The following is a 17635-nucleotide window of genomic DNA, read 5'->3' as shown; positions in this document are numbered from 1 at the left end:
AGATGACAATCATTTCTCATGAAAGACTCCAGTTACACATTACGAAAAGTTTTTCCTGAGCTTCCTATGAACTTCCAACAATCTGAAAATATATGCAATTGTAATATAGTTGAAGGAAGCTTACCATGATTGACTGCAAATCTTAGCTTCTGTATCACTGCAAGATTGCCACTAACTCTGTATAAGCCATCAACATCTAGTCCTAAAACAAAGTGATAAATCAATTTTAATACTTTAAACACGTATGAGTTCTGAAATCATTAGGCTGCTTCTTTATAGGCCCAAAATCACAAACAAAAGAAACCCACCCTATAAAAAAGAACACTTGGTTTAAAAAAAAAAAAAAAGATAATGTTAAACTAGCTTTTTTTATGGGCAGGGCATATCAGAGGAGGTTTAGTTTGCTGACACAGGTTTGGTAGTGCCAAGCTCAAAGTAATCTCACAACTTCCTACACAGAATAGTAATAATGAGGCAACAGCTCCAAGTTTCCCTAGTGAGACTCGGCGTCTCATTTAAGATGCTCTTGGTGGGTAGGCAGGGAATATATGGGAGTCTAGCATGCAAGAACCAAGTATTTTGTGGATGTTCAATTTTTTAATGTATGGTTAAGAAATATCAAATCAAGTCATGCATAGCAAGCATCTCAAGTGACCGGGTCTGCATGGAGAAGGAATGATGTGCATGCAAACTCATCACTACCCAACAGCCTACAAAACTAAAACGGGTAGCCCTTGCCTTTACCGTATTGCACACACAACCAGAAAAGAAGAAAACTGTCTCTGTGATTGCTACTGCAGTTACTCAGAAGTGATTAGGACGTAAAGAATTTAATTGAAATGCCACTTGAATGCAGCATGTGAGTCAGTGCCATTGAGGGGGTGAGTGTTGCCAGAATACCTGCAAGTCCCTGTAGCTCCTCAAGGAGTTGTCTGATTCAACACAGCACAGTTACCAGCACCATCTGACATATCCCTTTTCCCCATAATCCACTAGTCATTCCTTTACAGAAAGAACTGATTTCAAGTGTATTGGCAGTAGGAAGAAGAGTTGGAGAAGTGGGGAAAAGAAAAAATAAAAGCTGTTCATTTCTGTCAGCTTCCCCTCAGGTACTTAAAAAAGGAAAACTTCACCACTATCTTCACTGTAGTCCTGTCTTTAAAATAGGAAAGAAAGAAAAAAAAAAAAAAAGAACAAAGCAAAATAACCCCTTTCTCACAAATTGCAGATCACAAATGGAATAAAGCCTACTGTTACAAGCAAGGTGGCAGTTTGTCAAACTAGAGTAAGGCAGTTATTTTGGAAGCAGTTACTTTTCCCTTCCCAGGCCATAAGATAGCAGCATTGAAAAAGAGGACTACAGGCTGCAACAAAATCCTAAATGAGACTCCCATGGAAGATGCCTCACAATTCACATGTAGTATTCCCCTGTAACACTTACCCTGATTCTCAAGAGAATGTTCTCAGATTAACAGACTGGTATATATCTGAACGATGATTATGGAGATTCCATAATCCCCCCTCAGTCATCTTTTCCAAGAGATAGGGCAATGACAACAGCAAGAAACAAGCAAGAAAACAGCACAGACTACAGCCAAGTCAAGAGTCACAACCAATATACTTTCAACAAAAACGTGTAAAGTCTTTTACATCAGGCAAACCAGAAGGGCACATGTAACTTTCAAATGTGTAATTTTCTAAGGTATTAGGTAGGAAAGACTTATTCTCAATGAAAGGAAACAAAACCTGAGTCAGTATGTGGCTGCTATTAGTCTCCAAAATTGCATAAAACGTCACTGAGCAATCAGTGTAACTGGCTGAAGGGCACCAAACCGATAGACTTGTCTTCTGGCAGTCAACACATATACAGAGCAGGAACACAACTTTTTCCTCAAGTTTGTTTCAAGGAAGTTTTAATATAAATTACTGTTAGCATGCTTAATTCCAAAAATGCATGGTTGCATTTTGACGATCTCCCTCTTTTCATCTGAAAAACAACTTGATGAGCTGTGCTCTTCTAGTACTTCTTGTCATCCCTCTTTTCTTAGAGGCCTTGTTACCAGATGGCTGTCCTGCCTTCTCCTCAGCTTGAAATATACTGAAGCAGATCAAATTCTCAGATATAAGATTTCCTCCCTTCTCCCCATTTTGGATCCCACCGACCTCCCCCCACTCTTGAAAACTCATTGCTAACTCCAGATACAAATTTCAGATTATTTTCCCCAAGTAAAACTACAGCATTTTAAGGATTAAAACTTTCAAAATTAGATCGTGTGGTGAGCAAGAGAGATTTGGAAACAAAAAAACTTCAACCATACCATGTTCCTCAACATGCTCAATGCACAGCTTCACGAACTTTGGCACCGTGCTGTTTTCTCTTTGACACAAGCTGGTGAGATTGGAACCAAACACTTGATCTGGAACCAAGTAAAGAGACTGATTTACAGTGGAACAGGACTCAAGTGACAGAACTAGTTCAGGTTAAAACAAACCTCTACAAAGGGCAAAGACTACTGGATACAATTGTCGCAGTATTAGAGTGAAAATAGAAGAGTTTTTGAGAAGAGCTCTCAGCAGCTCCCAGCAAGAAAAAGCACCAGTAAGAGTGTCAGCAGTCACATAATCATGAGTGAGTAAATAACTTTTGCTACTGAAATAATTTTAATCCACCAGGAGACATCTGTTAAAGTGATACAGACATTACTGTAATGAGAAATCTTGCAGATTTAAAGATACTGTTGTATTCCATTCCTGTTCTGAATTCAAAATACATTTATTGTAATCTATGTTAAAAATCTGAACGGAGATAATTAACTTGAACCAAAGTGAAAGTTTTTGGCATTGCTTAGGGGAAAAGCCTACAAAATTTCATCTTTCACTGCACCTACTGTTTAACCCAGCATTATGCATCAGTTCAGTGTAGAGTCTTTAACTTCTAACATGAATTTGTAAATGACAGAACTTTATCACAGAGCTCTGAATGGATGCAAGTATGACTATGCATAGGAAACTTGGCTGCAAGGCTGGATTCTAAATACAGATACTTATGGGCAAAGGTAACTTGAGTCTTGTTTCCAAAAACTACACAATCCAGGGGGGAGTGTTTTCCATCATAAACTGGAGCAAAAATTAAAATCAGCTTGGGCAGAGAACAGATTCTTGCAATGTCTCAGTGTATTTCAGCAACATGTTAACTCTTGTTCAGATTATGTTATCGCCAAAATCTGTCAGACCCGTTTCTATGGTTTTCATCAAAGATGCCCAAAAAATGGGTGGCTTCCCCTGTTCAGATGCACGAGACTGAAACACGGTCTTGAGATAGAGAAGCAAAGCTCATACTCTAAAAGGGAAGAAAGTTTTGGGTTTGTTTGTTGGGTGGTTTTTTTTTTTACCTGTTGAATAAGTAAGTGGCTGCCTTTGCAGTATCTAGAAGATCTTACTTCAGAGCTTATGCAAGAGAGAAACTTGTCTTGCATTTGCATCATGCATGGCATGTAGGCCATTTTTCATGTTTAGTAATTTATGTAGATCCATTAACAACACTTGCATCTGACTACCGCTTTGGGAAATCCAAACAGCACACCAAACCAATTATGCAGTATGAAAACTGGCATATAATGGTATTATTAGCCATACGTGTATAAGGCTATTGACCCAAAAAACCTCAGTCCTGCTGCTGCTACTCACACAGCCAGCTGTATAAGCAGAATCAGTAGCAAGGGACTGAAAAAGCACACGCAGTAGAAAGCCAGGCTAGCATGCAGCTGTAGCAGGTAAAGCAATGCAGATTAGGTAGCACAGGAAAATGCTAGCACGTAACAAACTGATTTGCCAGAATTGCCTCTGACTTTAATTTTCACATATACAGGAATCTTATTTCTTACTCTCATCTTGAAGAAACTTTTGTAATTTTTTTCCACGTAACAAAAGTTTAGCACAGTTACTTCTCCACTTAGTGCATGCTGTTTCAAGTGTGTTTTTTCTGGAAGTTTTCATTATTTTTTCTGTTCATAGTGAGTTTGCCAAGTTTTCCTGTTTACTAAGCTTGTTCTGTAGCAGCCACAAAAGTACACTGGGCTTTTAAATAAAGACTTGTGTATTTTTCATTCATACAGTAAATGTAACACTGTACAGTGCAGATCCAACTTTAAAAATTTATACCATGCTTTTAAATAAAAACAAACTCTTCATTCCTTAACGTCTTTATTAAAAATCCAATCATCAGCATGCATGTGTACAAATTAAACTTGGCTTAGCATTCACTGTTGCTAACGTCAGAAGTTACGTTACTGAGCCATGACATGAATACTAAGCTGTAAAGCAGAGCAAACGTCAAAGCCTGGGAATAAAGCTTCTTTATCCCAAACAAAAAATCCATAATTTACAGTTAAATTATATTTGCAGATACACAAGTATATCAAATGCTACACGCAACAGAAGCACACCTGTTAAAGTATGTAGTTAGGCAAATCACATTAGGATTTGGTCTGACATTTGCCTACCCATACGCTATTTTGACCCTAGTAGAGCACCACCTACAAGTTCTGCTAAAGCATACAAATAAATAGTTTTACAGTGAGTACCAAGTCAATAATTTACACAAACACATTAACTTAAACCTGTGCAAATACTGCTCTCAGTTTCTACAAGTGTGACAAATGGAAATCAATTCTTTCATAAGTTTGATTCAAGAACATCTGTAAGACTCAGTTTGTGACACATTAAAAAAATGTATACATTCAGAAAAGGTTAGAGAAAAAAGATGTTTGTTAAGATTCCTTTAGCCTCATCCTGGTTTGCGTAAGTATTTAATTTCTTATGAGATAGCACATGATTGTCTAGTTCCAGTCAGGCTAAACACCCTTGTGAAACAGATGAGCATATACATTCAGATTTGAAGTAATCCAAGTCCAAAGAGGCCCCTGGGCCCTCAATTTTCACTGCAGTTTTGCCAGTAAACGAGCTGAAGGACAGGACATCCTCCATGAAGTTTAGTAGCCAGTAGTAGTGCTCAGAATTACAATCAATCACCAGTTCCACTATAACCACTATACATCCAAGATTTCTGTAAAACCAGCTATATACATGTGGTTTACTCTAAAAGCAGACCATTTTAACCCCATTTTACATGAGCTACTAATTTCAGCTTTTCAAGCTATTTCCCTTGTTAAAAAGGTTCATTTACCCTTAATGTAGCCTTTTTCACGGACAGCTTGTAATGTAGGGCGTCGTGTAAGAAACTTCTTGAGCTTCGTTTTGGTCTTTTTCTGATCTGTGGAATCTATATTGCTAGGTGCTTTCACTGCTGGAAAGATAAATGTATTTAGCATGAATACCCACAGAACAAACTGCATTTATCTGCCAAGGAACCAATGTTTAAAAAAAACAACCCCAAAAGTTAAGCTCAAAACCACATAAAAAGCCTATTCAAATCTGCAAAGCATCCACTTTTTCCTTAACTTTCTGGAACTCCTTATATGTAACATTCATTTTTCAAGCCACGAAGAGACAACTCTGTCACAAAAAAACTTGTGTTGTCCGTGAAACTAAGTGTTAGCTCACATACAGAATTAATGTGGAATTTAAAAAAAAAAAAAAAAACCATAGCTGTGTTTCAGAATGGGTCTTGCTTTTCATCAAGTTAACTATTTAAAAAAAAAAAAAAGAAGTGCTTTCTTGCAAATTACGTATAAAGCCTGGAAGTAAAGGACATTCAATAGTCCAATAAATATATTTCTGTGCATAGGAAGACATTTCTGCAGCTAAAAGAAATTCAGCTCCGAAAGTCTGAAGTTGCACTTAAAACTGTTTAATTTCTCTGAATGAGCCAATATATCATTAGCAACTTAGTGAAATTCCAGTTTAATAGTGCAAAAATTTACAGATGCTGTATCCACAGACAAAAAACAAGTACAACAATTCTAATCAGTTTTGAACGTGTAAAAGGAAAAAAGGATTCTTATTCAAAACAATTTCTAAAAGTCAGAGAAAACAAACACGTAATTACTTCTGTGCATTTGACACCACCTTTCAAACAATCCACCACTGCCTATTTTCTTCTATTTTTCATGTGTCAGCAGGAGCTAGACACATTTGGTACTTTTTTTTTTCCAGTAAGATTAGTAAAACATGGAAGTAAATCTACTAACTGGCACCAAGATGTAGAACGAACTACATAAAAGCCCGTTTCCAAACTTGGAGTAGTTGCATTTCTAGCTACCCTTTTGAATTCTTTTCTATTTACACATAATACTGAAGATGCAAAAAATGATAATTGGCATTGCTAAAATCAATTAATGGAAAATTTTCAACTCACAACGAAGTTTCTTAGAGTCTTTATTCTCCTTCTCTTTTTCTTTGTCTTGTTTTTCCACCCCAGGGGAATCTGGTACATCCTCTTCTAATGCTTCATCAGGCTCTACTACCTATTAGAGTTAAGAAGATACACAGCGATCAGTTTACCAAATCATAGAACATAGTATTAACAAACATTTCCTGTAGACAATTCTACAATATACATTTTTTCCCCTATAATAATATTCAGTTGGTTCTTTCCTGAACTCTACATACTAAAAATATATTCAGAAATGATACCATTCTCACTGGCAGACTGAATAAGTTTGAGAAACACCATTTGATCTAAGACCCAATAAGGTTTGCTGAACACTGAACAAACAGCCTTTCATGATGACACTTCATTACATCAACCAATAAATTATTTTTTTTTCCTTCAAATCCATTAGACAAACATCAGCTGTTTCACCGTCACCTAGAATCTAGGTTGTATTATGGAACAAGCCTGATCTAATAACTTGGAAATTTCTGAAATATGTAAAGAAAAAAGAGCAGCTACATACTTCACAGATAGCTACGCCTGAAGGAGCAGACAGACCAGCACCTAATCTGTACCTTATTTTGAGGAAGGTCTCATCACGCTAGAACTAGCAACTCTGACCTGGGGAAGAGATTCACAGCTACTATGACCACATGAAGTTCCCAGAATTAAAAGTTTGCTACAGATCTGATGGATTTTTGTTCCAAAGCTTGAGTGCTCCGAATTATCAGGTAGTCTAAAAATATACTCTTTGAACCTTTTTCCTTTGTAATCTTAGGTCTCTTGGCTACCAGCAGTAACACATCACTATTTCCTCCAGAGTGCTGATAAAGTCTCCCTATTCCACCATTCACTTTCTCAACTTCACATGTAACACCTCGCTCTCATCTCAGCCTTTCCATCTTCGTTTATATTTAAACAAAGAAGTGGCCTCAGTTGCATGACATGGGGCAGACAGGAGAAGGGTATCACTGAGTGACTGCCCTGCCTGGTTATTAAGGGTTACGTCATGACATTTTATACCAGGAGACAGCAGAAGATGGAAGCCTTAACCACTCAAAAACTAAGCCGTTCACACTAGTCTGCTGCATTTGGGTGGAAAACACCATCAGAGCTAAGGGAAATGAAGGCCTCTGACACTGACAGCAACATAAATGCAGCTTATGGGCAGCAGCCAGGCTTGTAACTATAAAATCTAAGAATACACATGAGGTCAACTCAATATGAGATAAATATTTTCTCACAATATCTCCTCCAACCTCTTCTGAATTCAAAGATGCTAAATCTCGTTTGGCAATATCAAGACCAAATGCTTGATCGCTTTTCTGTTGATTAAATAGTTGCTGTTACGCTGTCTGATAAAGAAGAGATAACACAGTACGTTGCCAGGGCTTTTCATTTGCATTTTAGTCCAGCCTTGGTAAGTGAACAGCAGTATCAAATGCTGATTAATGCATGTCACGAAGTACCCCCTTGGCCATCCTCCCCCCTTTACTCACTCTCTACCAGAAACCTTCAGGTCACTGAGACAGAACAAGTATTTGGCCACAGAAGGAAGCCCATTTTTGAGCTGGAGGTCAGCCCACATGTCCTGGTTCTTAATCCAGTGGACCATCCTTCTTCCTTTGCCACTATTAATTATATTTCACTTGTCACCACCAGGAACTGCCATATCCTCAACCTCCTGCCCACACAAGAAAATCGGGAAGTGAAGATGTACATGCAGCGCTAGGAGTCGCTACATGAATTATTTTACTAAATAACATTACCTTGAAAATAGAGCCTTCACAATTCAAACACATACCTGATTGTTGATGGTACAGTTAAGAACTTCATACCATTCATTAATAAAGCTGTCATTATCTGACTGAATTAAGAGCTCAGTTCCTTGGCGGGTTTTTAGCTTTAAAGAAATAAAACCAGATAGCATAAGAATTGATAAACACACTAGAATTCAGAAGTGAAATTACCTATATAAAATTAAACTTCTCCTGGGCATAACATTTAGATAATACATAGCCACTCAAAAACAATTACCAGGGTAAACAGTAAATAAGTCTACTTAAAAACATACCCCATACAGACATTACAAATGGACATTTCTTGCAGGTAGTGAGACATGTCTACATTTGAACAGGAAGAAACGTAGAAAACTCAAAATTTTTGATTTTAAGTTCAGAAAAAAATTATTAAGTTATTAATCAAATTAGATATAATTCTGCATTTCAATAAAATAATTCACCTCAATAACATTCTTTTTGCTGGATTTGTCCTTTGAGGCCCGGTGAATCAATGCCCCTTTGAGATCCACTGTAAATTCTGGCTTAGACTGATTGACACCAAACTTCTGGAAAAAAAGGAACAATGATGACAAACTTCAAAACAAATTCCTAGTAGGTACACAGTCTTGCAATCCTCTAAATACATTATTTACGGTCTATAAAAATTAACCCAAATACAGCACTTTGCCACAGATCAACAGGCATGAAGCTAGGAAAATAAAACCTGAACAAAATCCACACACAAAACACTCTTTTAAGTGTGCCTATTAAAAGCTGCTCAGCTTAAAGCCCTTAAAATGGCCTAACTTTAAATGCCAGCCAGATCCCAGCAGAGCTTTTTTTCTTATCACAAATGGTAGAAGTCCATACAGCATTTGATTGTAGCTTTATTCTAGTTAATAGTCCTAAGCTTTAAAAAAAAAAAAAAAAAGACTAATAAGTAAAAGAACAAAAAACCATAAAACAAAACAAGAAAAACCACATTCTGTCAGTTAATCAATGGTTGTATATAAAACCAAAAGTCAAATCAGAAATAGTGGCTTTCCTAGATAGGAATCGCATCTCTCCTGCACTGAAAGAGCACTTTCAGTTTTTACATTTTCATAATGTATGTGTGTGCATATATATATATATATATATATGTATCTATGTATACACACACATCCGACAACGCTTTTCACCTTTTTGCGTATTTTTCGATAGTGTTTCTTTTGCAATACTGAAAGCATATCCTTGCAAGTAAACAGAACTCAATTTCACTGTCTAGCTACTAAACAAAGAACAAATAAGTGATTAAAAAAACCCCAAGCATTCAACCCACAAGTAACTCGTCAAACAATCTGGAGGAAAACATCAGGGAGCTATTTTTACCTACTACTTTTACAATTATACTAGGTATCACAAAATTTCAAAACTAAGTACTTCTACTAGGGTTTCAACTTATACCACATAGCTTTGAAATACTCCTCAAGGAAACCAATTCAGTGAGCCATACAAAAAAAAAGCTCTAATTGTGAGTAAAATATGCAAAAACAGAGGAGGGAAAGCTGTAAGTCACTTGGTTGTAGCACAGAAATCTAATGTAGTTCTAGGGGAAGCTTGTAGCATCTGATCCATCAGAAAGGTTTTTTCTATTTCTTTAAAATGTCTTTGATGTGCAAACGTAGCCTGTGTGACAGCTCTGGGGGACATAAGCCCCAGGACAAGCTCCTTGCTGTGAACACAAGCTTCCAGCCTGTACAAGAACAGCCATATATCCAAGGGGAGAAGAAACTGTTCAGAAAACAGAGCTAATCTGCTGCTTCTGATTAAATTCCCAGCATGGATGTTAATTAATGCTAATTGTGTATTAGAAAGGCTGTTTACCACTGGAAAACCTCCCCACCTTGAGTACTAACGGCAATTAACTGTTGAATGGAAAGTAGCATCTTAACTTCTTATTTTACTCATGAAATACTAGAATAGGGGAATATTTCTGATTTACCCAAGGCCAACTAGCATTTATTAAAAAAAAAACAACAAAACCAAAACACCAACACCTTCCATTTTCTAACTTAATTCTCAGATACCTCATCCACGAACACTTCTTATTAATTACAGTAGAGCTTTTGAGAGAGCCTCTGCCTCAGCAGCGGAGTCCACAGGAACACTCTCTGGGCTCCTGCAGCTGTGGGCAGCTGTGAGACCACTATCTGTTTAAGAGATTCACCTAACTGCTTCACATACAACCAAAGTGCCCCAGCCACACACTTCCTGACAGCCCAGACCAATCCTGCTGTGTGTAGGTGGAAAGAAACCACACAAAACAACCAATTTACAGAGTCTGGCACTGGACAGAGGAGGAGACTACTGCCAAAAGTCCTCTGCAGGATTCATTAAAAACACCACCTAGATGATGCTGAGAAGCACAGGAGATGACCTGCTGCAGGTGAAATCAACAAATGACAACAAAAAAACCCCGTAACAGTCACTGCCATTTGGACCAAAAGCAAAGTTCTTCAATACATTAGCTTGCTGAACTCCCCACCTAACAGACCACAGTACTACCTCAAACACTTTTGCACTCTACCCATCTTTTTGGCCTGACTCCCTTCAGCACAGAACAAGCCAAAACGTAGAAGTTAAATTTCTCAGAGGGGAAAAAGAAGTCTTGCCCTGCTCCTTCACACAAGCAGTGCCCAGAAACTCCTGTGTGAGATCCAAGGACGAGGAAATCCACGCAAACAATCAAGCCTCTCTGCAAAGCTCCTCCAATATACAAACATACTATATACTCATCACAAGTTTAATTTCTTTATTCAAGGAAACTTTAAGTTTAGGGTGCAGGCTCTTGCTGTCAAGGTTCTTTTCTGCTCCTTGGTGTATGACAATGAGATGCCAGCAGCTGCTCCCCTCTCCTTGAAAGCTTCCAGAAGCAAGTCCTGTACAGGGCCGCACAGATGCCCTGCATACAAAGATTAGCTAAAGGTAATCAAACCATCCTGGAGCAAGTAGGTTCTGTTGAGAGCATGAAAAAGAAAATCTTTCTCTTTAGCATCTACTGCCCCCTAGATATAAAGTCAGCTTTCTTAGAACAGAGTGCGCTGCCAAGTCAGCACCAGCCAGGATAAATTCAGCTCTTACTGAGGAGACACTTATTCTTATTGCATTTCTCTTCTGAGCTAGCTGGGAAGTTCGGAAAGGGCCACAGTGTGAGACAGAAATGGGGAGAGGTCTATACATGGTGCTGCCAGCTGTCCTAGAGACACTTCTGACAGCTTTTTTTTTTTTTTGGAGGGGGTGAAGAAAAAAAAAAAAGTCATGGGATGTGCTTATACTACTTATATGGCAGAGAACACTTACACTTTTTGGAAACAATACGAGGGGGCTGGGGTTTTTTTTGGCTTTAGACAGTAGGTGCTGTATAGCTTCAAGACTGCCTTGAAGGTGTGTGCTGACATCAATAAATAGAAAGCTTTTTCAGTCTTTTCAGGAGTTTTCTCCAAGTCCTGGAAGCCTCTGCAGGACAAGCCATGCAGTTTGTATTATGATACGTTCCAGCATTGCTTTTAATGTCTTCAGCATAAGATTTTTTTCCATGAAAGCTTTAGTTTGATTCTGATAACAGTGTTGAGAAAGTGATATTAAAAACCAATTATACAACCACTCAAGCCTGTTTGTTTCTTCTAACATTAGTATCGTTACCTAAATTCCTCCTCATCCAGCTTGAGCAACAAGCTATCGTGTTAGCTACCAAATGTTTTATCAGTTTCTGATAAGCAGCACTTCTAAACATGACTTAACTACAAATGCTTAAATTTTTATAGAGTACTACAAATCTTCATCAGCTTTATATATGTGGCATACAGCCAGAACATCCTTGAGCTTTCTGCCTTTCAGCTTTTTACAGATAAAATTTACATTTTTGAGTATTACAATTATAGCTAGAATTAACCAACATGTACATCATTGTATCAAAGGCACCTTACAAACATCCCGCATTAGTTGTGTTAAAGAATTAGACATAAAATATCTGTTAAAAAACTGACCATATCATGCTGTTTATTAGTCAAGATACTAGTGGTTCAAGTAGTAAGCAAATCTGGGTTTATCGTTCTGGCACTAATGAACCAGATACTCTTTCTACTTTGTTCCATTAGAACAATTACAGGTTTATTACAATACACGTGTGTTAATTAGCACCTTGAATGACTCAGAAAACAGCAAACAGGATACACAAGGTGTTATATGAAGTGACAATACATAAACCTTGGAAAAATTCAAATTTACTTTCAAGATTAGTGGCTAATAGCCTTACAGTAACAAGAAACATGCAACAAGAACACATACAGTGACAGCTGAAACTTGGTCAGAGTTTACATAGGTGACAGCAGGTCGACGACTGAGAGCATTTTTCCAAGAAGAAAGCAGTGAGAGCAGAAGCTCAGGAACTGAGCTCCCTTGGCAAAATGACTTGAGAAAAAGAAAAGTGATGAAGTCATAAAATAATGCACAAAAAAAGAAGATATGGTTACATCAATCACTTGACGAATGCTCAACAAATATTCTTCTTATAAGGGGAGGAAGAATTGTTATTATCGTATGTCAAACTGTTAGACTTGACTTCACCTTATTAAAATAGTGACAGATCAAAGTTTGAGAGGTGAGGAGGAATTTTTAACACCCTAAAAGTATTTCCTACACAGTGCAAAAGGAGCATGTGGTGAGTATTTAATTACATATTTACAAAGCCAACTGCGAGTATGCAGGTGTACAACACAAAGTTCTTGAAACAGATTCTCCCTTAATATTTCCAGCTCTACTTTATTCTGTTCATGCTGTTTGACACTGACGTTGCTGACCCTACTTGCAATACTTGATAGTACACACACCTGACAGTGTCACACAGAAATATTGTGACTATGATACTTTTGCTCCACTTATATTATCATAAGGATTTATGCCTTCCCCCCCCCCCCCCCTCCCCCAATGACTGTATGTGGAAGGTATAACACAACTTACTCTAGTATCCCTAAGCAATAAGCAGAGTTGCATGATTATCTTTTATGGGCAACTCATTTGGGCACACATTCATTCATAATATTATCATATATTCCTAACTAATATCTTAGTTTAGCACTGTGTGTCTTAATGGTATCAACATATAGTGAAAATAATTTTTTTGATCTACAGCTACATTTGCATTAAGAGCATTAGTAGCTGTAATTGAGTTTTTGGAACTTCATTATTTACTCAGGCAAAAATGTTTTACTTTCCAAACATGCATCTTTATACCTATAGAACTAAATACTTTTTGGATCCTTAGCTGTAAAAGTAAATTGCAGAAGTCACTGAGTCCACTTCTCACCAGACAGCATAGTTTATCTTATCTCATGTTATTACTCTTTATTCTTTTTCCTTCCCTTCTCTTTTCCTTCTGCTTGACCATCTTACCCAACTTTACTGTTTCCATTCTCTTCTACCCTAAATGTGATTTATCCATCCTCACCCCTTTTTTTCCAGCCACCCCTTCTACAGGAACAGAGGGCAAAAAAATATATTTACAGCTCTGAAACAAACTCAATGCTTTAGAAAAGAATTGTCAATACCAATTTGCTACCCAAAAAGCAGCACATCAGAAGAAAGTGAGCCAAGCAGAAAGATCAGCAAAGCACAGAAAGATAGCACGTATCTTTGAGATGCAGTTTGCTGGAATTCACATGATAATACACTGGAATAATGGAATACTGAACATGACCTCTATTTAGTTATTATAGGAGATCCACACAGTTTAATGTCAGACCTCCAAAAGTAGGTAAGCAAACCACAGATAAAGAACTATTTCTATACCTATTAATGCAGGAATGCAGCTGGATAAATATAGCAAATTTAATTACAGTGCTAGTAAACTAGAGGTGATATAAAAATTGAATAATCATCATCTTCAATTTGATGTTTCTCTTTAGGTCTTCATCAGACATCAAAATAGATACAAATACTTGTCATGCACTATGCAGATTTAAAACAAAATATGGTATCTAGCAAGGCAAAGACTAAGAGATAAGGCAACAATACTATTCATTATTCAAATAGTCCAACACAACAAGCCAAGTGCCAGACTATTTTATTACATGTATCACATTCAAAGCTACCTGGTGTTTATGAAAAAATATCCAAGAACAGTCAAACAAACTGCTTAGGCAAACACATTAGCTAGAAACACAAAAATACTTGGTGTGGAGCAAGCTTACAGGCAACTGAATAACTCTATCGGTTTCTTACATATCAAGCATAAAAACTTTTCTGAAATATAGCAAGTACAACTGGTTTTCTTCTCATTCTGCACCATAACTGTTACATGAAACTATTTTCCTGCTAACTTACACAGTTACTTTTTCTAAATTATGCATGCATATTGGTATTTAAGCCCTACAAATAAGAGGGCTTAAATTTATTGTGCTTTACATGATTAACATTTAAATGAGGATCTGATCTTACCCAGCCAGTTCCACTTCCTTGGGTTTTAGTGAACAGCACTGACGAACCTTGTAACACCGCCCATGATGACATCCAATTCTTTCTGTAAATATTTGTAAACAAATATAAGAAACGTATTTTGAAAATAGATATTTAAGCTGTTGATCATTGCTGCCTAGCTGACCTGTATGTTAATATACTTAGCCACATATATTCATTAGTGTCATCTGTAAGTCCTAATTGCTATCATATTTGTAGAAAGAAATATACATTAACAGTCCCAGACTAACCATCAAAGTTTAAATCAAACTAAGCTAATCAGTAGTGGAAGCAGTTCACCAGGAGAAACACCATACAATTATAATTTCAAAGGAGCTAATCTGAAACACTCAGCCTACTCCGTACTTAGTAGATGATGCCAAAGTACTGCATAATTCTGAAACTGACTGATCGCGTGTAACTGGGTTGCAAGTGTCCCACGTTTATGTAAAAAACTTATTTACATTACCAAAAAATAGTTGATACACATCTAAAAAAATGGAAAAAAAGAGCAAATTAGTTGTTCCAGATGACTACTTGCTTTTATGCCTAAGTACCTGTCCTCCTGAGGTTAAAAAACACTAAGTTTTGACAAGTCCTGACAATCCATTCCCACTGCTCAAACATGAATTATTACTCAACAGCTCTCAAAGTGATACAATGGCCACATTGCATCTTTCTGTACAGCAGTGCAGTAATTCAGATCGATGGTTCCAATAGATACAACATAAACGGGAGTCTGCCGTACCAGCAGCAGCTTATATAAGCCACTGTCCACCCTTTCCTACCAAGCTTTTAGGAACATTTGGTCTGAGGAACCAAACTGCGGGTCAGATGTGCTGCCCAGCTGCACTCTAGGTCAGGGTGGCTCGAATATCAGCTGGGTGCTGACTTTAATCCTCAGAAAAAGTATGCTTCATGTATCAAAAGTCCAGGAAACACTGAACTAGATGTAACATAGCATTAGACCTAAAAGATTAAATTAAAAAAAGTAAACCTAAATTAAATCTGAGGATGTGCCACACTTATGCAGCTATTTAACACTGACTCTTTGCAAAACACCAGAAATGTTAGACAGCTTTACGTGATTACACATTATGATTTATAATGTAAATGCCTGCCTGTGAAGCACAGAAAGGAAGTTAGAAATTAGGTCATTCATCACCTACAGGGAGACCAATGCTGGGCAACACATTGTGCTTCAAACCTTTCATGAGAGTGAAGAAAGAATTAGGAAGCACATGACATGTACTCTTGGAAATAAAAGGAGACAAAATGAAAGACTGAAAGCACCTCATGCCAATTCTGTTCAACAAACAAGACAGGCTATATATAACCTATACAGATTTTTCTATTAAATAAATCCCATTTTATAAAGCTGTTTCATCAGTACACCTTCATGAAATCACTGCCCTGGGTGGAGCCCTGGCTCTCTGAAATCCATTACCTTTAGCTCACTGGGACACATACTTTGTACGTCCTACAGGAAAACCTCTAAGGCAAATCCAGACAAAAAGAAAGAAACTGCAAAAACCTGTATGCTGTCCTAATATCAAAGTCAGATACCTTACACAAACCCTTATGCACATGTAAGTCCAAGACTTACCGAACTTTCTTCCCATTTTCTGTAATTTTTGTCACATTCAGTAACCCATACTTCTCTTGACCCTGTAAGAGTAAGACATAACTAATATAAAAGAAAATCTGCTTTAATTGCCATCACAGCATTGAATTCAATCCCCAAAATAATCAATTTCTGGAAATATGCCATCTTTGCCCATATTATAAATTCAAGAAACTGTCATTAAGTATACTTAAATATGCAGAGATCAGCAAAAATCAAAATTCCTCTGGGAAAGTACTCATCACCATTCAAAGGGTAAAAAGCTTTCCTTCAAGGCCGAGGTTCTTCGTACAAGCCAAACTAAGTCACCTGTGGTACTAGGCAGTGGAAATTTTAAACATAAATTTATAACGATTTGTGTAATAGCACATTTGTGTTTGTGTCCTTTACTAAAGAAGCAGATGGCTGACAAACAAACAGCCTAAGTTCTCTCACAAAATTCTTCCAAGTTATTTTAACGTAATTGCATATTTTAAATAAAACATGGTTGAAATGCATAAAAATATTAACATACTCATTTTAAAAACAGATGAGTGAAACATTTCTTTGATGCCCTATTTTTTCCTATCCCCAAGCAAAATATTAGAATTTTAAACTTAGTTACGTCTTGTTGATGAGAATCATTTATATTGGTATGTACAAATTTGGAGATCAGTCAGCGAACACTGGAAAAAGAATACTGCTGAAGAAGGGTATTTGCAAGTTTCAAATATTTGGAGTGAATATTTATAGTTTCTCTGCAAAAATAATAAAATAGAAAGGAATGTTTGAAAAAATGCACTAGGATAAGAAGGAAAACCATCAATTTATACCTTTACTGACTCTCAAGATGGCGTGACAAAGTCTATCATTTTCTCCTGTCACCTCAACTTTCCTCTACCAGTGAATGATGCTAATGGAATGTTAAATTATTTTTTTTAATCAATTCCTTTTCAGTAACAGCTTGTAACAGTTCCTAATTTAAGAACTAAGCTATTAGTTGAAACAATCAACTAGGGAAAGAATCCAAATTAATTTTATTGTAACAAAAATGTCCTCAATTCTAGATCCAATGAAAATAGAAGATATATTCCATCTTCTATCTCAAATTTAAAGTGCACCATAACTGCAGAATACAGTATCAAAGAATTTTTTTGCTGGAATACTGTAACAACGTATTATACCACGTTGTTACACATGGTATAACGTGTATCATTTTCCTGTTTTTCATGAACCTTAACAATTTTACCTACATGTTTCAAGCACAGCACATAAAATATTAAAAAAAAAAAAAAAAAAAAAAAAGACGTTTTCAAGGGTAATACTGTTTAGCTGGTGGTTCAGATGTTACTGCAGTTCAATGGTAGCTGCTACTCCTACTCAGTCTAGTATCTCCATTGGGCTTGAATGCTTTCCCAAGCT

At 36.9% G+C, this 17635-nt stretch overlaps 1 protein-coding gene across 13 annotated transcripts in view; it reads right to left on the bottom strand.

Moving 5' to 3' along the window:
• Window positions 1-17635, bottom strand: part of ARHGAP12 (Rho GTPase activating protein 12) — a 76945-nt gene that overhangs the window by 2798 nt on the left and 56512 nt on the right. For 9 of the 13 annotated variants that reach the window (XM_080384302.1, XM_080384303.1, XM_080384309.1 and 6 more), the window contains 8 exons: window positions 16217-16278; window positions 14593-14674; window positions 8577-8681; window positions 8139-8237; window positions 6317-6425; window positions 5186-5305; window positions 2319-2417; window positions 125-202 (listed from right to left, as the gene is read on the bottom strand). In XM_080384302.1, coding sequence (XP_080240428.1) covers window positions 125-202; window positions 2319-2417; window positions 5186-5305; window positions 6317-6425; window positions 8139-8237; window positions 8577-8681; window positions 14593-14674; window positions 16217-16278 — 754 coding nt within the window. The remainder of the gene's footprint in view (window positions 1-124; window positions 203-2318; window positions 2418-5185; window positions 5306-6316; window positions 6426-8138; window positions 8238-8576; window positions 8682-14592; window positions 14675-16216; window positions 16279-17635) is intronic. The other 4 variants (XM_080384308.1, XM_080384312.1, XM_080384307.1 and 1 more) reach the window with 3 other exon arrangements.

The sequence above is a fragment of the Falco punctatus genome (assembly GCF_963210335.1).
Source record: "Falco punctatus genome assembly, chromosome: 4".
NCBI classification, from domain to species: domain Eukaryota; kingdom Metazoa; phylum Chordata; class Aves; order Falconiformes; family Falconidae; genus Falco; species Falco punctatus.
The sequence above is the reverse complement of the archived record's forward strand: the minus strand, read 5'-3'. Positions and strand labels throughout refer to the sequence as shown.